The sequence below is a fragment of the Theropithecus gelada genome, chromosome 11 (assembly GCF_003255815.1).
Source record: "Theropithecus gelada isolate Dixy chromosome 11, Tgel_1.0, whole genome shotgun sequence".
NCBI classification, from domain to species: domain Eukaryota; kingdom Metazoa; phylum Chordata; class Mammalia; order Primates; family Cercopithecidae; genus Theropithecus; species Theropithecus gelada.
Genome location: NC_037679.1, coordinates 68,530,018 through 68,552,349, shown reverse-complemented (window position 1 = coordinate 68,552,349; position 22,332 = coordinate 68,530,018). Strand labels below are relative to the sequence as shown.

At 45.9% G+C, this 22,332-nt stretch overlaps 1 protein-coding gene across 2 annotated transcripts in view; it reads right to left on the bottom strand.

Moving 5' to 3' along the window:
- UBE3B (ubiquitin protein ligase E3B) overlaps positions 1–22,332 on the bottom strand; it is a 59,531-nt gene that overhangs the window by 17,514 nt on the left and 19,685 nt on the right. For both annotated transcript variants that reach the window (XM_025400799.1, XM_025400800.1), the window contains exons 10-19: positions 21,773–21,878; positions 21,343–21,463; positions 19,880–20,057; positions 18,160–18,323; positions 16,507–16,674; positions 12,232–12,403; positions 10,255–10,373; positions 9,511–9,625; positions 8,665–8,764; positions 2,792–2,911 (exon numbers count right to left, since the gene is read on the bottom strand). In XM_025400799.1, coding sequence (XP_025256584.1) covers positions 2,792–2,911; positions 8,665–8,764; positions 9,511–9,625; positions 10,255–10,373; positions 12,232–12,403; positions 16,507–16,674; positions 18,160–18,323; positions 19,880–20,057; positions 21,343–21,463; positions 21,773–21,878 — 1,363 coding nt within the window. The remainder of the gene's footprint in view (positions 1–2,791; positions 2,912–8,664; positions 8,765–9,510; positions 9,626–10,254; positions 10,374–12,231; positions 12,404–16,506; positions 16,675–18,159; positions 18,324–19,879; positions 20,058–21,342; positions 21,464–21,772; positions 21,879–22,332) is intronic.

Sequence of the window (22,332 nt, the reverse complement as noted above, 5' to 3'; positions counted from 1 at the left end):
AAAAGATAATTATCTTGGCACCGAGATGAGGACGGATGGAGAATTCCAACAAGTTCCTGTCTGCCTGCAGGAGTTCCTCCATCCTGCTTTAAAATTATGCCTCCCCAGCCTTCACACAGATTAGCAGATGCATTTGTGGTTATGTGTTTGAAATGGGATGGTACGTGTGAATGCACGTAGCACATGGCCTAGCTCAAGGAGCATTTACTGGATTCAAATCTCAGTCTTGCTTGACCGGCTCCACATCAGCCTCTTTGTTAAAAAGTTTAGAGGGGACCGCCTCTTGTGATACGTTTCCTGCCTTCTGGGAACTGGCGTGGATGTGCGAGGATTATATCCATGCCTCTTGGGAGGTGAATGTGAGTCAGCGTTCCTCTTCTTCACTGTATCTCAACGTGCAGACACAGGGAATACCGAGCTAGAAAAGGGATGCCTGGCTTCCAGGCCCAGCTCTGTCACTGATATCCAAGTGACCTTGACTGTTTGAAGTTCTCTGGCCTCAATTCTGCCTTTGACAGAGACAGGGGAAAGGACTGGATAAGAGTATGTTTGAGGATCCTTCTGGTTCTGAATGCTAGAGTTCCAGTCCAAACTCACCCTCTGGGAAGGACAGCCTTCCTACAGGACTGTAATATCTGGAAGCCTAACATGGAAGCACAGCCCTCAATACTAACCATAAAAAAAGAAAACGAAGCCCAGGAGAGCATGAGTCTGAGATCAGCTTACTGCCGCCCCCTTGTGTCCAAATCCAGCAAAGGCCCCTGGGCTCTCATATTCTAATAACCAAGCCACCAGATTACGAGAACTGGGATAACAATGAACAACCCTCTTCCCTTCTCCAGTGGAAAGTAAAGAGGAAAAGGAACTTTGCCTAAAGCCTGACAGACATCTCTTTTGCCATCCCTGAGGGATGTGTTTTAAAAAGTAGGGCCAGAGTAATTGGGATGTCAAGTGAATTTAAAATAAGCAACGACATTTGTGAAGGGAGTCGGGGGATTCTGCCACTCTCAGGAGATACTGCAATGTACACTATGCCAGACTCTTCCCGTGGGTGGGTGCTGGCCACATCTGGGTGGGCATGATGGGTGGTGGGGCTACGGATTCCTAAAGACAGGGGAGGTGCATCTGGGTCTGCTGAGGAAAGTGCTGGAAAAGGAGTTTCTACCACACAATTGGGCTTTTTCTGAGTCAAAAGCAGAGATTGCAAATGGGTGGCCCACAGGTTGAATTTGGTGGAAAGACAGGTGTTATCTGACTTTCTAGGTACTTTACAGAGTTCAATTAGTTCACAACATGGAAGATCTGAATTTTGGCCTTCTCTTAAAAACTCAGAGCATTATGGAGCCCACCTCGCCACATGGCGGGTCTGGAGGAGCTGAGTGGCGGTGGCCTCTTCTGGGGAGGCATGTGCTTCCCACTGCTCCCCAACACTAAGGCTGGGTGTCAGTTGCCATTTATCAACTCACTCATGGGGGCTGTTTTTCTCAAGTAGAGGTACACAGACCAAGGGGGCTGTTTCAAGAAGAACAGGAGGGTAAAGCAGAAGTGGAGATTATTTCTACATGTCTAGCATGCAAACAGAACGCTCCTGCAATGAGACCCACTCAGCCAGCTTTACTCCTTCACGTGGCCTGCAGGGCCCAGTGGGCACTTCAATTCCTTATGCCTACCTTTAAGAATGTCAGAAACATCCACTGTTCAGCACATGCTGCCTTTCTAGCAGCTCTTGGCATTGATCACCAGTGGCTGGCGGCACTCAGACAAGCTCTCCAGTAAGGAGTGATACAAGCAAGGTGCGATGCACCGCAGGAGAAAATGAAGACACGTCAGGAGGAAGAGCTGCTGCCGGGAGCCATCTGCCGGTTGGGGTGGCTATCTGGCCACATGCTGTCAGGGGAATCCTGTGACTGTCCTATACTGCAGGATAGGCTCATGAGGAACTGCGGCTGGAGTGTGATAAAAAGGTCTAAAGTGCAAACACGGCAAATAAATCAAGCCAAGCCTCTCCAGGGAATGGGGACTGTGGCTCAGTCACCAGTTCTATTGCTGGCAGGATGAGCGCGTATGGGGAGGCTGTGCACTATTCAAGCCTGGGGGAGGCTGTGGCATGGACAACACAAACACCGTAGGTAGTTAAGTTTATGACAACCATGTTCCAGCAGATTGGAGTCAGGGTCTTGTGCCAACAAAACCAATGTATTATGACAATTTTCTGACACATGAGGACCGGGTACCTATCTCTAATTTCCATGGAGTCACCCTACAGTGATAGCCCCAGACAATGGGTTTAGCTCAGGTGGGTCACTTCAGTGGTATCTTCTAAGTTTCTGTCTACAAAGAACTTCCAGCTCTGTGATAAATGTATTTCTCTACACAACTCAGTAAATGTAACACCTCCACTCCACTTCTACTACAATCACAGTTGAGAGTCTGGGCAAAGTGCCTGCTGGGACAAATGGATTTTGCACAGACCTGAGAGTGTTAGTGCAGCCGCTGGGGCTGGCAGCTCTGGTCCTCATTTCAAAGGGACAGGAAGAGGTGGAAGTTCTAGCCCAGTGACTCTCATGGGGTAAAGGAAGACACTGCTGGGTCTCCAGCATTGAGGACATGTTTAATCAAGCAGCTGTTCAGAGCAGTCAACAGGACAAATGACCCCTTCCTGCTCCCAGAGCCTTGATTTCAGATCAAGGAGTAACAGGAACAGTTAAAAAGCCAGAGATCGTCCACTAAAGAGCTTCCATGTTGCAGGGCCCACTTCCTTGTGGTAGGATTCCATAGGCTTCACACTCACCTCCAGCATCCTGGACCGACGGATGGTGATGTGAGTGACATGCGGGGAGGCAGAGCTGGTTTCCACCAGCCCCAGTTTCTCCTTCTCCTTGGTAACCATGGTTCGAAACAGGAGAACTCTCTAAAATGAACAGAGGCGGGACCAGAAAACAGGGTCAGCAACTGATGATTCCATAAAAACACCCTGCAAAAATGACTGAAACTGAAGTTAGATGAGATGCAGGCAGAATGGGATGCCTTAACATGTGCTACCGGTTAGAGTGTCCTGTGAGAACAGAAGCATTCCCTGGAACAGTTGTGGGAATTAGAAATATAGCTGAATACACGTCAAGCAAAAAACGTTCCGGAAAGAGTGGTCTGCCTGCAGCTAGGGTCCAGCTAGGAATGGTCTACGAGAAAATCCTCCTCAAGGCTGGGTGTGGTGGCTCACGCCTGTAATCCCAGCACTTTGGGAGGCCAGGGTGGGCGGATTACCTGAGGTCAGGAGTTCAAGACCACCCTGGCCAACACAGTGAAACCCTGTCTCTACTAAATACAAAATATGAAAATTAGCCAGGCATGGTGGCATGCGCCTGTAGTCCCAGTTACTTGGGGGGTTGAGGCAGGAGAATCGCTTGAACCTGGGAGGCAGAGGTTGCAGAGGGCCAAGATCATGCCACTGCACTCCAGCCTGGGGGACACAGTGAGACTCTGTCTCCAAAAAAAAAAAAAAAAAAGAAAAAAAGAAAAAGAAAAAGAAAAAAGAAAATCCTCCTCATTCAGTCAATAATCCACTATAAAAACTTGATGACAGAACAAGTTACAGAGACTTCTTTATCTAGCTGTGCCTGCTTTAAGGGAAATCAATATTATGAATCCTAAGAACAAAAACAATTCAAAGATAATTTTTCCTACAGTCAGAGAATTTAAAAATGACCCTACAGTATAAAGCTCCCTGACCTTTCAATCTGCCTCCTATGTGCCTTCAAGCCCACCACAGTCCCACAAGTAATATTTCTCAATTACTACTTGAAAAGAACCCTCTCTCCTTATTTGTAAGATTCTGCTAAACCTCTTTAGAAGAGCATGACTCTTTGCCCCATCCTGGGCTTGAGAATCAGCACCCTAATACCATTTAAATAAAGTCAGCTGAATGAATACATAAATCCAACCACAGCTGTTTTTCTAAAAATGGTAATCTCGGCCGGGCGCGATGGCTCACGCCTGTAATCCCAGCACTTTGGGAGGCTCAGGCGGGCGGGTCACCTGATGTCGGGAGTTCAAGACCAGCCTAACCAACAGGGAGAAACCCCCAACTCTACTAAAAATACAAAATTAGCCAGGCGTGGTGGTGCATGCCTGTAATCCTAGCTACTCGGGAGGCTGAGGCAGGAGAATGGTGTGAACCCGGGAGGCAGAGACTGCAGTGAGCCAAGATCGTGCTGCTGCACTCCAGCCTGGGTGACAGAGCGAGACTCTATCTCAAAAAAAACACAAAAAACAAAAAAAAAAAACAAAAAAAAGGGTATCTCCCCCAAAGTCAAGAGCTTTATTAAACATAAGAATAGTAGCAGCCAGGCATGGTGGCTCACACCTGTAATCCCAGCACTTTGGGAGGCTGAGGCGGGTGGATCATCTGAGGTCGGGAGTTCGAGACCAGCCTGACCAAGAGGGAGAAATCCTAACTCTACTAAAAATACAAAATTAGCCGGGCGTGGTGGTGCATGCCTGTAACCCCAGCTACCCAGGAGGCTGAGGCAGGAGAATGGAGTGAACCCGGGAGGCGGAGCTTGCAGTGAGCCGAGATTGCGCCACTGCACTCCAGCCTGGGCAATAGAGCGAGACTCCATCTCAGAACAAAAAAAAATCCAACAAAACAAAACAAAACAAAAATGGGAATCTCCCCCAAAGTCAAGAGCTTTATTAAATACAAATAAGAACAGTAACAGCTGGGGGCGGTGGCTCATGCCTGTAATCCCAGCACTTTGGGAGGCTGAGGTGGGGGAATCACCTGAGGTCGGGAGTTCGAGACCAGCCTGACCAACAGGGAGAAACCCCCAACTCTACTAAAAATACAAAATTAGCCGGGCGTAGTAGCGCATGCTGTAATCCCAGCTACTTGGGAGGCTGAGAGGCAGGAGAATTGCTTGAACCCGGGAGGCGGAGGTTGTGGTGAGCCGAGATCGTGCCACTGCGCTCCAGCCTGGGTGACAGAGTGAGACTCTGTCTTTAAAAAAAAAAAAAAGAAGAAGAAGAAGAAGAAAGGGGACGGTACTGAGTGGAAGAACTACTGTTCAGTGAAGCATCTCGCTGAAGCTGGTTGACAGGTCTAGACATGACAGGACTGACGTGCTCTGAGTAGAACCAAAAGCCCTGAGAGGTTCCAGGGCCATGCAGAAGAGAGGGGACAGACTGGGGACACAGGGAGGGAGGCTGGTGATAGGAATGAAGGGTGCCACTATCTCTCCTCTCTATGGCAGGGGAACAGCAGGACTTTTGAGAACAGGTGTTTTAGTCATGTGGAGTTGTGTAGTTTGTGACACAAGTACTTCCTATGACCCCAAATCTTTGGCATGGCCACCTGAAGGGGTGCTGTTTGGTGATACACAGGCGGAAGGTGAGTTACATCTGGGGTAACTCATGGGGTGGAGACAGCAGAAGACACAGAAACAGAACTAAAGCGACAGAAGTGACCACAGAAAGCCTGGATAGGGCTCTGGATTTCTATGGGGCATGGAAGAAGGTCTGAGGCAAGCTTATCCAGGCTGCAAGCACTGGGCAACCTCAGCGACTACAGTGGACAGCTGGGTACGGCTCATTCTCCCCATTCTACACATGAAGAAGACCTTATTCATCCAAGGCTACACAGTTGGTGGGCAGGGGGCTGGAATGAAATCCAAAGCCCACACACAGCCCCCCATACTACACAGCCCCTGCCCACCCCACACTGCTTAGGCCTTCTGGGTAAAAGCAAAAGGCAGAGAGGCCTTAAGGCCCAGCCAGGGGATGAGTCACACATAAATAGGTAAAAGCAATGTTAAGAGGGTGCAGAAAATGAAGTGCTGTACACGTGAACCAGGCAGAGCTGAGGCTTTAACAAATGTTAAGGAAAACAAGAAAGGCATTATAGTGAAATCAAGAACAAGGGGGAGGGTCAATATTTAGGGCAGATGGTATAACAGTAACAGAGCAGAGAGAGCCTGTTACCCTCCTGTATGCTCCAGCAAGAATATTTCAATGGCAGAGGGCAGCACACATGCCATTAGGGGGAGCCTGAAGCTTGAGATGGGCGGAGCGGCAACAGGACAGCCTGGCTACTCTGAACACACCAAACCTTAGATACTCCCCCAGGACCTGCAATCACGGAGCAGGAAGGGGCAGGAGATGAGGAGGGCCCCATTTTCCCAAGGGAGGAAATTTTATGAACTAAGGACAAACAACCTTGATGACATATTTAAGCAAAATTCCCAAAAGAAAAAAAAAAACGTGAGGATTACCATATACCCTGGACGTAAAAGTCATTCCAATTTATCTCAGTGGTTCCCAAACTTTCTTATTCACAGCACCTCTATCATTGCAGTAACTTTTTTCATGGTACTCCTAGGCCAAAAGAAATCCCTAGCAGTCCCGTTTACTAGGTAATTAGTTTCCAAATATTTATGTCCTAAGACCTCGGTTACTGTATTTTACAAATGCACCTGCTTTGAAATATAAAATACTTTTATTTCGTTCTTACAAGCCAGCTTTGCAATCATCATTAAAAAGAATGTAGTGCAATCTCATGCTGAAACCACGAACTACTCTGAACTAGCAGTTCATGTGGTGTCTCACTGTGTTCCCCTCAGCAATCTAAAATATCGTGCAGCACCTCCAGTGGCCACAGCACATGTGAACCACAGAGAAACAGAGCGGAGGGTCTAGACTATGTGTTATGGAAATGCTACGGTCAGAGGCTGATTTCACAGACACTCAGGTCCAGGATGAGGGGCTGCATTTTAAACCAGACACCACCAAACCAGATAAGGCCCAGGAGATGAAGGTTGGAGCCTACTTCAAACAAAGACGAGGTGGAGAGGCTGATACTACACTTGGAAAACATAAGCCCCAGAGGCAAACAGGAGCTGCCAACAGATCACAGAAGATAAGAGAAGCCACTTTTAGGGGTTGTTCAAGGACCAAAGGGTAGAAGTTACCGAGAAGCACAGTTCATGATGAGGAAGAATGTTCTATCTTTCGGAAAGGTAAAGCCACAGAACGGCCTGCTTTGCAAAGCTGTGCATTTCCTATTGGAAGCAAGGTCAGGGACATCAGAGCAGGTGCTCCCGCAAGGAGGGCACATTTGATTAAGTAATCGCCATAAGGCCCTTCACTTCTCAGAGTTTGCCAAGTGCAGTAAGAATTTAAACAGCCACATTGTTTGCACATCATTGCTTGAGGGGAAAGAATAGCAACCATAAGTATTAAAGTCAAGGACAGAACAGTATCAAGACAGCAGTGAGGATGAAATACCTCTGAAAAATGAGATCTAATTTACAAAAATGTGATTTATGCTCTTTTCTAAAAATATGTCTACTTCATTAAAAGAAAAAGAAAATAGAACAGGAGAAAAATAAAGGACACAACCTAGACTCCCAGAAGCCTCTTCTGAGAGGAGCAGAGTGTTGTCACAGCATCAGACATTTCCAGAGCACCTGTCACTCATCAGGGACGTGAGCCATGCTTGCCACCCTCATTTCCTGGATGCTCCTGCCACATCCCAACCCTCCCCAAGTCTCTCTCATCCCCCGGGTGTGCGGCACTCTCCTGGTTTCCCTCCTTCCCTCCTTGTGCTGGCCCTCTGTGGGACGGGTCCTGCAGGGCTCTGCCTCAGTGCCCTGGACTTCTCACTCCATCTGACTTCCTGACCACCTCGCCCAGACTATGGTGGGAGTCAGGAGATTTGGGCGCTGTCTGACTCCCTGACAACCTCACCCAGTCCATGGGGGGGCAGTCAGAACATTTGGGTGCTCTCCCTACACAGGCTCCTCACTCCTGAATGTCAGACCCCTGTCCAGTGGCTTCCAGGAGCTGCAGACATCTCACATCCTACCTGCTCAATGCTGAACTCACCACCATGTTCCAGCCCTGCTTTTACCTGTGCTTCCACCTCAGGAAAACACCCCCCAAGCACCCAAGCCAGACACCTGAGCATCACCTGAATTCTTCCTTTCCTTCTCCTTGGGATGTGAACATTCTCTGAGGCCTCCTTAAAAATATCTTGACTTGGTCATCTTTTGACTCCCAGGGCCCACCCTAGTGCCGGCCAGCTTGCTTTAACATCCCAGCCTCTAGCCAGCCCTCCACGCTGCAGCCAGGATGACCTTCCTGAAGTATGGCTCTGACCAGGTGCCTCCTAAGCTTCCAGCCCTCTGGTGGCTTTGCATAAAGCCCCTATTCCCAGCCTCAGTTTCTAAGGTCCTCTTGCTCGAGCTCCTACTACCCTCCTCAGCTTCCTCTCTTGACCCCATCCTTTCTATTCTCTCCAGCCACACTGCACATTTGGCTCTCCAACAGCACCTCATCCTCTCTTACTCAGCCTTTCAACCCACTCAGTCTTTCAACACTGTCCACTTTTGCCTGTGGGACCCTTTCCTGACCCCTTCCCCTTCCTCCAGCTGGTCAGGTCCTGCACCTGGGCTGCCACTCCACCAGAATCGCCAGTCACTCTGTCTTCTCCAGCTGTGTACCCCAGCACTTGGTGAAACCCCACCACAGAGTAATGGCAACCACTGTTTCCTTGTGCTGAATGAATGATTCTACTTAGTTACCTCCAATGGCTGTAGCAAGGATGGAAAGGCAGGAACCATGTGAGGGAACAAAAAGACACATCGGGGCCCAGCTCTGACTGCAACTCACGTTTTTGTGAGGAATGACATGTGGGATGTACTGCAGGATCAACTGTGCCCGTTTCCTGTCCCTGTCGAGTTCTTGGAAGAGCACGCTAGGTTTGAGATCCCTTGAGAAGAAAGACATGGGTTTGGGAGAATTAAAAGAAGGAAATCATCCTCTAGTGCGAGGCTGGGAAGCGACACCATGTGGGCCACATGCAGCCTGCTGCCTGTTTCAAGAGTCTGATGGGAACAGGACCACACTCACTCATACATGTATAGCCTATGGCGGCTTTTGTGCTGCAAGAGCAGAGTTGAGTAGCTACAACAGAGACTGTCTGGTCCACAAAGCCTAAAGGCATCTGGCCCTTTACAGAAAAAGTTCGCCAGTCCCTGCTCTAGTGCCACAGCTTCGGCAGTTGCCATAAAGCTTGAGCTCCTTGATAAAAATGTGGATATGCACCTATGTTCAGTTGTGATAGGAGGATTTCCCCCACCCCATTACCCTCCAAAAAACCTAAAAGCAGTTTTTACCCTAGTAACTCTGCTAATAAAAACTGCCTTTTAACTCTCATGCTCCGTTGCTCAGCTCAGCTAAAAGACCTCTTCCTAGTTTGGATGAGAAATGTATGCTAAATATAATCTGGCTCTGTCGCCATTAATTAACTCTAATCATATTTGGTGTAAACATCTCTCAACAGAAGTGTCCTGACAGGTGCTTCATAGGGACAGCAGCTCTCTTTACACAAATGAACAGACAAAATGAAGCAGAGGGAAAAAGTCCTCTCTGCCCTAGAACAAGACTGCTGAGCACTCGGGCAGTGTGCCGGAGCAGGCTGGCTTCCATGGAGCCCTCCTCACCCCTGGAGCTCACTTTCGCAGCCAGTGGTCCTCGGGGGCGAAGCGCCGCCGGCAGTCCCGCTCGTACAGCACCATCAGCCACCCGTGGACAGACTGGAACAGCTCCAAGGTCTCGCCCTTGGCGTTCTCTGTGGGACAAACAAACAGGAAAGTCAGAGGAGGAGTCAGAGCCAGAGAGCAGGGGGAGGACAGCTCTTGTCTTCTGCAGTTGTCATCAAGTCCTTGATCTCCCTCGCTCTGAATTATATGTGGACCCGAAGGAATTAAAAGGCACCCTGGGTACGTGCTAAGTGTCTGCAGGGCCTGAGTGCCTCTCAGACAAAATCACTCATGCTGCCTCCCACAAGTGTGTCATCCGAAAGGCCTTTTCAATATAAGGAGCTTTGTCCTGAACAACTGGAGACACTTTGGGAGGTGGACTCTCATCTCAAGTGTGCACTGGCACATGTTTTATCTTCATGGAAATCAAATGGAAGAATCAACAGGAGATTCAGGGCAAAATTAATCATCATTAATAATCCTCGACACATACATGCAAATCCTGAAGGGAGCCTGGGAGAGCAAGACTTCTATAACCACACCACTATCTTAAGAGGTCACAGATAGTAAAGAAAGAAAATTTCCAATTATGGGAATATATGTGCACCTTCTATTAACTTGGATAGACAATAAAGCTAAGAATCAGTTGACGCTATAGACTCTTTGGCCTCCCTGGGTGCAGCATCAACCAAACAACAGCAGACACCTTTTATCTTACCTACGATTCCATCCCAGATCATCTTAAACACAAAGGAATTCAGAAAAGAGGAGATGGTGACCAGCTCTTCCAGTTTGAATGAAATCTGCTCTTCATAAACTTCAATGTCATCAAGGATTCTAAATCAGAGAGAAAATTACCCAGAATTCCACAATGAAAAAAGGCAAAGAGAAAAAAATCTGTACTGCTTAATAAACAAAATAAACAAGGTTGAGAAATAAGCTTTATCTTGTAGAGATACTTACTGTAAAATCTACAGATAAAACGATATGATGTCATCGGGGGAAAAGGGAGGGAGAGCCTTAGGACAAATACCTAATGCATGTGGAGCTTTAAACCTAGATGACGGGGTGATAGGTGCAGCAAACCACCACAGCACACGTATACCTATGTAACAAACCTGCACTTTCAGCACATGTATCCCAGAACTTAAAGTAAAATAAAGTAAAAATAAAATTTAAAAAAATGATATGATGTCTAGGATTTGCTTCAAAATAATGTGGGGGAGAAGAGCAGGTGGGCATTTGGATAAAGCAAAACTGGCTGTGAGTTGGTACTGCTGAAGCTGATAATGGGCACAGAAGAGTTCATTATATCATCCTTTCTACTTTCTATTAATTTGAAATCGACCATAGTAAAAAGTTGAAAAATACAATTAAGAAAAAATCTGTACTCTATATTTTTCTTATTCATAAGACTCTGACTGTGGCACTTTCTTAATTCACACCTCAATTCACGCCTTCCTCATTCACGTCTGCATATCAAGGAACGTTGACCGAGAGTTGATGTTTACTGAGGAAAGCTGTAGAATCTTATTCAATATCTAAGACACATACTAGTGATACTTAGTAGGTATTCAGTAAGCATTTGTGAGTAAATGAATGTTTGAAAGAACATATGAATACGAGCCGTTTAAGACACAGCTCTATCTGAACATTTCCTAACACTGCTCCATTCACTAGAATAAGATTCACTTTTGGCTTACCCCTTACCCAGTGATTACGGATGTCTTCACCAGCAGCTAGACCCCTGCTCTTGCCTCCAACTGCTCAGTGAGTTCCTCCATGATCCTCACCTAATCTGCCACCTACATGTCCCTGATCCTCTCCCGCTAATGTCTTCCAGCCTGAACATAACTGCCTGAGGTCCATTCTATCTTATAATTCTTCACCAACCTTTTGGGAAAAGGTGGAATGAAAAGAATACCAAACACACAAGGAGACGCATAAGCTTAAAAACCAAAGGAACTAAATGGGACTAATGTTTGTTAATTTCCCACTCTGTGCCAGGCACTGCACTAAGTATTTGATGCTCTTTTTTTTCACTTACCCTCTATTGAACTGGTAATATTCTCTCCATTCTAATAAGGAAATGGAGACTCAAAGAGGTTAAGAAACTTGCTCAGGGTTGGCTTGATAATAATAAGAGCCAACAAGTATTGAACTCATCCTATGTGCAAGGGACTGTGATAAGCACTTTCCAACAATTATCTCTTTTAATCCCTACCATGTGCCTAAAAGGTACGTGCTATTGTTATTCCCATTTACAGATGAGTCAACTGAGTCTCAGAGAGGTTGCATCCTTGATCCCTTGCCCAGGGTGTCCTAAGATCTGCTCAGCAAGGATCTGCACCCTGGCTCTTTGACTTTGGAATTTTTCAGGAATCTAGCTAGCACAGTGAATAAACGGCTGAGCCATGATCTAAACCCATCTCCAGGAGACCCCAAGCCACAGTCAGTAGTACTGATCAGCTTCCTTGAAAGGATGGGAACTTTTAACTCCCAGGGACCCACCCCAACAACTGCTGAACTTTTACTGCATGCTGCTCACTTGGTAAATGGCCAGTTCTTACAATGCCCTGCCACACAGGTCCAAATGTTTGCAGTAATCACATCAGCAATGACTTCCTTACTGACACTGTATTTCGGTCTCTCCACATTCTAGGAAAGGAATTCAGTCCCACAGCAGTCAACCTACGTGATAAGGTGCCGCGAACAGTCACAGAACAGCATCAGCATGGCCAAGAGTTGCTTGGACTCTTCAGTGTCATTGTTCAGGCATTCCAAGAAGAGCTTTAACCCTCCGTGGGGCCCGAGCTCACAGATAAATGCCCACAGTTTGGGCAGCAGGTCATCAAGGTAAGTGAGACCTGGAAAAAAGACAGAGAAACCTAAGCTTCAGGTGGAGACTCCACCTGGTCTGTTATTTCTCCTATCCAGTGGGAAAACAAAACACTTAAACCTATTCATGAACATTTAGTGCACATGAGAAGAAGGTGGGATTATGGAGAACAGCATTATCACCACAAGAGTAACAATGATAAGAGCCAGTAGTTAGTGGGTGCTGACTACGTACCAGGCACCATTCTAAGCACTCTGTATGTATTGTTTGCTTTCCACTTTCTGAGGCCCAGCGTTATCCCCATCTTATACAGGAGGAAACTGAAGCACAGAGAGGTTAAATAATTGGCCCCAAATCACACAGCTTATATGTCACAGCCAAGAATAGAACTCAGGTCTGACTTAGCATTATGCTTTAAATCAGGGATCAGCAATTTGTTTCAGGAAACAGCCAAAGAGTAAATAATTTTAGGCACTGTGGGCCAGAAGGTCTCTGCTGTTAAATTAAATCTAGCCAAGTTTGAGCAAAAAACAATTCATCCATCAGGCAGCCCTCAGAACCAGAAGAGGTTCAGACAGCTCCAGTCTGCATTCTGGGCAGGCAACATTTAGGGGCAAAACTGAAGTGAGGTACAGAGACAGCTTGACTGGTTACACCTCGGCTTTGCCTTATTTGAACGTGGTCTGATCAGATGGTCACCTGTGATTGACTGAAGCTAGGCTGCTGTGATTGGCAGCTATTTGTTACAAATATACTGAATACTCCTAAATTAGACTTCTAGTCAGTTTACATACTAAGTTAGGCTACAGTTCCTTACCTAAGGACTCCAAATATGGAGGCATTCTCAGGCTAAATTTAGTCTAACACTGTTAAAACTACTCAGTGCTACCAACTACAGCACAAAAGCGGCCACAGACAACGTGTAAAGAAACAGATTTGGCAGCCCGGTGCGATGGCTCACGCCTGTAATCCCAGCACTTTGGGAGGCCAAGGTGGGTGGATCACCTGAGGTCAGGAGTTTGAGACCAACCTGGCTAACATGGTGAAACCCTGTCTCTCCTAAAAAATACAAAAATCAGCCGGGCATGGTGGCCAGCACCTGTAATCCCAGCTACTCAAGAGGCTGAGGCAGGAGAATTGCTTGAACCTGGGAGGCGGAGGTTGCAGTGAGCCAAGATCACGCCATTGCACTCTAGCCTGGGCGACAAGAGTGAAACTCCGTCTCCAAAAAAAAAAAAAAAAAAAAAAAAGAAAGAAAGAAACATTTGGCTCTGTTCTAGTAAAAATTCATTGACAAAAACAAGTAGTGGGTTGGATTTGGCCCCCACACAGTAGTCTGCTGACCCCTGCCTTAAACCATCTTGCAGGCTCACTACCTTTGGCAAAGCTTCCCCCCCATCTACCTCTATTATTCTACTTATGTTACAAGTGGAAATGCAGTCAATGACTGTGCTAGGATGCTCTGAAATATACAAAAATGGAACCCTGAGGAAGCAAAAGGGGACACAGAGGACATTCTAAGTTTGTTTCCTCATGGCTACAAGGCATCAGACACACAGGCCACATCACTGATATAGTTTACATCTAATAACGCAGCTATTGACTTAGAAAGGCTGGATCTGAAATGCCATGTATCACTGAATATACAGTAAGGTGTGTTCCTCAGAAAAGCACAGTCACCTTGTATTTGAGCCCTTATAATACCTTTCATCTTATAGGGTACTCTCTGAATTATTTAGTTTTCAATACAGAACTGTTTGGGGAAAGTATATTAGCCAGCAGTGGAAGTTGGGGGAACTCCACCAGTGCTACTGAAGGATGCTTAGAGGGTGAACTGAAGGAATTCTAAAGGAGGCCAAGAATTGTACCAATTTAGTGATTATGCCTAGAGCTTAGACCTCACATTTTCAAGGGTAGGAGGATGTGGTTATAAAGAAGCCTTTAGAAGCAAGACTTTCTTGATCTGTTGGTGATTACATAGATGCCCCACTCATAACTAGTCTTTCAACTGTCCATGTTATATCAAACATACCCAAGAATGTGGAAATCTCACAATTCAAAAACAGGTTAAAATAGAAACAGAGGAAACAGTTACACTGTGGAGATCACAGATATACTCCTATAGGATAAAAGAAGAAAAGCAAGTATCTTCGAGTTCTGTATAAAGGACTCACGCAGCGTAGACTAGAATACTCATAGCATCACACACTGACTCAACAAGGGCTGCATATCAAGCCATTTAGACAGAGATGGAGACAGTGGGCCTGGCAGAGCAATGGCAGACAGACCAGCAGGGGCGCCAGTGCTGTCAGATGCGTGTGAGGAGTACAGACACTTCCTAAGTTGTCAGCAGAAAAACAACAGTATTTTAAAAACAAGTGTTATTTTCTATAATCTTAGTTGCTAAATAGACTGAATATCAAACATACACTTTAGTTTATCTTCATCCTTAAAGTGTATATTTTCAAGTTGACTAAAAAACCTGTATTTGGATTCTCTCACTTGGGAAAATGAGCTTCAATGTGAGCTCATTTAAAAAGCTGGACACAAACCATAACCCCAAACTCCTCTCACTCAAGATGCTGCCCAAACCCTCAGGTGCTGGGGTGCCCCAGGTATGGTCTTGCCCCTTCTCTGCTCATCTTTGGGAAACCTGCCCTAGGCTGAAAGCCCATGGCTTTACACTCCATCTCTCAGCTGACGCTCCCAGAGTGTCACCTCTGCCATCATGCCTGGTAGGCCCCTTTCCCTCATCACAGCCACAACACAACAGACTCCCCACAGGCCCTGCCCCCTGGTCTTCCCCAGCTCAGCAAATGGTGCTACCATCCACACAGGTGGTTGGACCAACAACCTGGTATCTTCTTTAAATCCCTTGGTCCTCATGCTCCCAAATCCAAGCTACCAGTAAGACCCCTATCTTCTACCTCTAAAACAAATCTAAATCCTCCTGTCTTAATCTCCATTGCTACTACACTAGGCCAGTGGCTTTCAACCAGGAATGGTTTTGCCTCCCAGGAGGCATCTGGCTGAATGCCAAATGTGAAGATATATTTGGCTGTCACAGCTGGTTGAGAAGGTGCTACTGGCATCTATGAGTAGGGACCAGGGCTACTAAACATCCCAAAACACACAAGACAGCCCCTCATGACAAAGAATGGGCCAGCCCAAGATGTCCGTAATGCTGAGGCTGAGAAATCCTGCTGCAGCCCAAGCCAACATCGTCTCTCAGCATTTTCATTTTCACAGTGCCCATTGTTATATGAGACCTACTTTTTACTTGCTTATTTTTGGTCTCCCCACTACTTGAATACAATCCCCTTGAGAACAAAGAAATTGGCTGTCTCGTTCACCTCTGTATCCTCAGTGCCTGGCACACAGGGGTGCTCAATAAATATTTGAAGAATGGATAAGTGTGAAAGAGAAGCAGTGATTTATGATGCTAAAAAATGTAAAATGCAGCAGAGAAGTTCTTAATCCTTCCTGTAACAAAAGGCTTTCACGGTTTACAAAGGCCTTTTGTACTTGTAAGACCAATTCATAACAACTGTGCTGCAACCTAAAAGCCCGTGTTGCCCAGTTCTGTGCTCAGAGGGGGCTCTCCTCCATGTTAAGCTAAAAAGGCAAATGTTGGGCATATCCATGTGATAAGATACTATGCAGCCAATAAAGATAAGGTTTTCGAAAAATTTGTGACATGGTAAAATGATTACCGGAAAGGAAACGATATCGCCATATATTTCAATTTAAACACATTTATTTTATATGTGCAGTACACTCAGGCACAGTTGATTGTTTTTGGATTATGGAATTAAAAGTAGTTTTTTTTTTTTTTTTGCAAACCTATCTTTTTGTTTTTTTACTCAGAAAACATAAAAACTTTTTAAAAGTAAATTGTACTTCATAATTAAAATAAGAGTCACAAAACAGGAATGGGATGGAAGTGCTTATGACTGAGGTTAGCATGAGCAATTTAACTGAGGTGGATCAATTTCTAAGAGGAACAGCTCAAAAAACACCCTCCTTCAGAATCTATTTTCTGAGTCAAAAAAGCCAGAAAAAAACATCAACTTTTGCTAAGACGAACTGCCAAACGTGAGAGGTGTAGAAGATGCCTTGGGGACTGCGAACCTGTGAGTATCTGCAGTCGGATCTGTGTGAGAGTTGTCAGCGAGGTCTGGTAGAGGACACAGATGTTGCAAACCTTTTGGACTTCTGCAGAGTCGACCCGTTTACCCCCGACAGGCCTGAGAATGTTCCGGACTGATGCCGACTTTTGAAAAGCACGTTTTAGGAGACCTGGCATGGAGAAAAGAAGACATGTGAGCCGCAGCTCAGCCAGCTGCCAAATCCCACCCTGGAAAAGGAAGAGCATTTCAATAAAGCTCTAAACGCACAGCCAGGCCAGACAGTGGGGCAACTCACTCAATTTAAGGCATTTCTTTGGGATAAATTAGAAAAACATTAACAACAGGTTTTTAGGTGCAATCCAAAGATCTCTTCTGAATATCCAAAAATTTCTCAGAATAAGCTAGGCATATTCAGATCTTACATAGGATTCTTACACTGGAAATCACCAAATTTCAAATCCCACAATGGTAAAAATTCAGAGGACTATATTAGGGGAAGAGTGGCAAAGGCAGGGGCCCCGGCTACATCTCTATTTTCTGTGCCTTTAGAGGGAAGTAAGGCATGACCACCTCTAGTTCTGACACCTGGTTTTGAATGACATTCTACTTTTGTTTTCAGTCTTCCCATTGATATCCTGCTGGAGTTACATTTGCTGAGTCCATGCTTACTGCTAGCTACGAGACAGAGTTTTGCAACACACTGAGTAGCAGGACAGACATCCTGAACCTGAAAACCCACCACAGGCAGGTAACTCTGTCAAATTATGCGTTAGTGGCCTTTCTGTAACTTTTTATAAGAGTGTGCGACAAGAACCTTCCCATGGAACCCATTACTGACCCTGCGACAGGAAAGCCACTGAAGTGCTAGCCCCGCCTGTGGTTCAGTGAGTGCCTCCTTTATAAGGAGTCCCACATGAGAAATTTATTTTCTTAAGAACTCAGAAAAGCTCTACTTCTAAGAAATTAGAAGAAAGCATCCACAGATCCCTTTTCATGTTGGTTTCTGAAACATTTCATGTTCGTTCACCACCAAACTGAAGTCCACAGGTAGCCACAGTGGCCCTAATGGAACATATGTGTGTGGATATGCTTTTATGACCCAATCTTGATTGTGTTCACTTATTTCTATTTCCCCAATCCTTGTTTTCTATTCCTATGGATTTTTTGTTTTGCTATATATGAACTTAGCGACTTAACAAGCCTCAAAATTGTTGTGGAAGAAGCTAGAGGCCAGGTGTGGTGGCTGATGTATGTCATCCCAGCACTTCAGGAGGCTGAGGTGGGCGGATTGCTTGAGGTCAGGAATTGGAAACAAACCTGGGCAACAAGGTAAGGCCCCCATCTCTACAAAAGAAAAAAAAAAAATTAGCCAGGCATGGCAGTACACGCCTATACTCCCAGCTATTATACTTGGGAGGCTGATGTGGGAGGATCACCTGAGCCTAGGAGTTAGATGCTGTAGTGAGCTATGATTGTGCCACTGCACTGCAGCCTGGGTGATACAGTGAGACTCTGTCTCTAACAACAAGAACAACAACAACAAAAACAAAGTTAGAGCATCCCACAAACACAGTGGAACATCCACACAGGAAGAAACAGGAGCTGCACTTCAGCCAAGTGGAGCGACAGGGTCGGGCCTGCTCCCACCACTCACTCTTCACTGGGAGCACATTCTGGGGGGATGCTGGCTGCGCGTGGGCTGGCTCCTGGCTCTCTAGCAGCTTCTTGCTCAGGATGTCACAGAAGAAGATCCGGATCAGAGGCACCCCCCACAGGAACTGCAGCTGTTTGGTGATCAAATGCATTGACTCGTTAAGGCTAGGAGAGAGCAGAGGAGACCTGGCCTGTCAGTTCCATCTGACGCAGGGCCAGGGCCAGCCCACACGGCTCCTAACGGCTTTCCTCTGGGAGCTGGAGCTAGGACCTGGCACTCAATATGGCAAAGATTACAAAAATAAAAAAGTGAAACTAACAAATCATTGCTGAGGGTCTGGTATGTCAAGGGCATTGACTCTTCATCTTGTCTGCCTTCCCCAGGTCCCCAGGCTCCATGAGTCACATTCTTCTCGAAGACACTTGTCACCCAGGTGACAAAAACAATCTTGTACCCACTGCACGGCCTCCCTCCTCACAGCTGGCCTGCAGGCGGTGAGGGGCCAAATCTAGATGACTCAGCAGCCTCCCCAGTGTTTCCTTGCCTTCCAGGGGCTCCTTGCCTGACTCCACACTGCACTCAGCATCCCTCAAATTCCTGGAATCTGTTGTCACCTTCCTGCTCAAGAAGATGAGGTGACACCCCTACTGGTTCCCACATTGATCATCATATTGTTAATAGTCACCAACCCTGAGCACGGCCAGGCCTGCTGGTAGGTGATTTACATGCATTATCTCATTCAATCCTTCTAGAAAGCCCTATCAAAGGGACGGTGAAAATTATCCCCAGGTTTCAGATGAGGAAAGCGAGGCAAAGCAAGTCGTCCAAGCCCTCCAAGAAGAGGAAGTGGAGCGGAGAGCAGGCTGTCTGCGAAGGTGCTGCTCTGCTTCGCTTACCTCCCACAGCCTCCTGACTCTCAGCACCTCCGCCCCATCCTCTTCAGGCTGGGGTGTCACGCTGGGGCAGGCTGTTCCCTAGCAATGAGTCTTTTTTAACTAGATAGGACCCAGGGATGTCACTCAGGTACAAAAAAGAGCAAATTTGGGGATTTCCTCCCCTGGCCTTTAGTTTTCTGCTGCAAGGGTAACTGCCAGGGACCCCATGCCTCGAGCAGATATGTGAACAAGAAAACAGGTGGGCAGCAGAGCTGGTTTCTCTCCAGAAACCACTTTATCTCAGCTCAGGTAGATGTTTCAAATTCGTGAAGCTGTGCCTTACTTGATCTCCCTTCTTCTAGTCTAGTGTTTCTCATGTCTTTAAGTTCGTAATTAAACTTTTAAAAATTTATATTCTACCTCTTGAAAAGGATTTTGGGTGATTTCTATTCCCTTTGAATCATCTGTCTTATTTTAGCATCTCCAAAATATGGCAGTCTAGTCAATCAATAAAAGTGACAGTGAAGAAGAAAAAACATTGATAAGGTCCATAACTGAATGGAAGGAACAAAATACAAAATAGTATGATTTCAATTTTGTAAAAAACGATCAGTATTTCTAGATAGGAAAACTGACAAGATATTCACTCAAGTTATCTTTGGTTTACGGGACAATGGTCTGGTCTTTATCCTCTTTTGTTCTTACTCACAATTTATTAATATATAATGAATATGTATTATTTTTGTAATAAGAAACAAAACACCACAAGCTGGAAGAAAGAAAGAAGGAAGAAGAAGATGGTGGGAGAGAGGCAAGAAAGACAGCGATTTGCATCTGGGACTCACCCATAATCCACAGATTGGGAGAACCAGCCAAGGACAGGATGCCAGTGGGTCAGGTTGGACTTCTTCTGGGACACGTACTTCTGACAGTAGCACAGCATCTGGGTGAGCAAACTCACGAACCCATCTGTCTCCTCCTCTAACACTTTGGGGCTGAGGGAGCCCAAGTGTAGGAGGTTGCCTAGAGAGAGAGAAGGCTGAGTGTGATGGGCCCAAACACTCTGGTGCCTCCCGGCCCTGTTCCCTGTCTGTGGCTCAGGCGGCCACATCCCATGTGCAGGAAGACATTTCCACATCAGGGGCACCTGTCAGTGCTGGAGGCTGCTATGTGGTGCAAAGATAAAAAACAGGCAGAGCTGACTTCAAATCCTGGTTCTGCCACAGACAAAGTGCGCTGTGGCTGTCTACCCATGTCTCAAACTTGTTTCTTCATTTGTAAGATTGGAATGATGATCCCTACTGTCCATATGAGGATGAAGTAGCAGGTAAAATGTCAGGCACACAGAGGTAAGTGATATTTAGTTAGTATTACATTTTAATATTATATTAATGCTTAAAAATCAAGGGTCAACATAAGAAATGGCCTTTGAAGAATATCTGAATGTCCTGGGAAGTCGCTGCTATTCAACGTTCACCAGTTAGTCAATATCCCTCATGTGAACACTCGCACCATAAACTCCTCATGAAATTTGGCCCCAGGGAAGTTTTTATCTCAAGTCTGTAATCCCACAGGCTGAGGCGTGTGGATTGCTCAAGCCCAGGAGTTTGAGACTAGTCTGGGCAATGTGGTGAAAAACCCTGTCTCCACTAAAAATACAAAAATTAGTCGGCCATGGTAGTGTGCGCTTGTAGTCCCAGCTACTCAGGAGGCTGAGGTGGGACACCACCTAAGCCTGGGAAGTCTAGGATGCCGTGAGCCATGACTGTGCCACTGCAGTCCAGCCTGGGTGACAGAGTGAGATCCTGTCTTCAAAAAAAAAAAAAAAAAAAAAAAACCAGCTTTTCCTATCTAAAATAAATTTAGGCAAGGAGAATTTTGTGCCTCTGCCTCAGATGCTTCTATTAACAAATCCTTTCTTCCATCTACAATGAAAACACTGTAAAACAGGTAATGCAGGTGCTGCTCTGATATAAGCCCCACCTAACTACTCCCTCCCTTCTCCCTTGAGACGAGAATTATCCAGGCAATTCACCGCATTTCCACTTTTTCCTTGACTGCCAGGAAGCTAAAGGCTGACATCTAATGTTCATTAACAGTCACTTAACTAGTTTACCAGGCCAGTATATTTTCCATGTGCTTTTAATTTATGTGTCTATTTTAACTGTCTATCTAAATATGTGTTTTTTATTGTAAGCACTTCCAACTGTTACAAAAAACCACCAAATCTCTAGAATAGTGACAGGCAAAACACTTGGGCTTTCCCTGATGGCCAGGACACAGTCAAGTTCCAGCCACAGATACTCACTCATTAGACAAAGCGTATGGCATCCTTCTAAACTTTCACATACGTCACGGCATCGATCTTCGTCTCTTAAAAACATGATGAATTTACGAAGCATGTCATGGGATTCCAAAACAGTGAGGCGCTGCAAACAATGGCCGACCGTTAAATCAGAAACTGCCAGGAACAGTTTCCTGTAGAGAGTGAACCTGATCACTTGCAGATCACCCCTGGTTATGCGGGATGTGCTAGTAAACACCAAGAAGAAAATGGACAGACGAGAACCCACTTCTTTGGGCTACTAACACAAGTGTGTCTATCATGGCCACTGGTCCCAAAGAACATTAAAGGGAGGTGTGGAAATGAGCAGAGAAGCCATTTTACTTTCTGATATCTAAGAAGAAAAGCAAAAACACAATTGGGTTTTCGCGGGGAACTCACAAAGCCTGCTTACCTCAGGGGTCACTGTGCTGAGATGAGTCACCAGAGCAGGCACAGACATGATGTGGATGAGGAATGGCCGAATCAGATTGTCTGAGAACTCTGCAGCAATCACAGGGCTAGACACAGACAGATCCGCTCATTCAGACAGGGTCTCCATGTGCATCCAGAACAAAAGCACAACCCCACCAATGTGCTCAAATCCCTAGAAATTATTCTGCATGGGATTTCTGAGAAAACTGAAGGCTGAAACTGGGGACACACACTAGGGAAATGGGCAAGTCAGTGATGGTACAGTTGCTGATGCCAGACTGTGCAGCTATGAAAAACCAGTTTTGAAATTTTACTGACATGAAAGAATGCTCATGCTATAATCAACTTAAAAAAAAGGTAGGATGAGAAACTACATACATGGAAGAGAAAGGAGTTTGTGATGGGGAGGGAGTGCTGGTATAATCGATTTCTCTGTTGGGTGGTGCTTACCCAGGTGTGTTCACTCTGTGATGACTCACTAGTAACTCATACTTCAGTTAAGCAGCGTATTTAAAAGTATATATGCACTATGATACACAA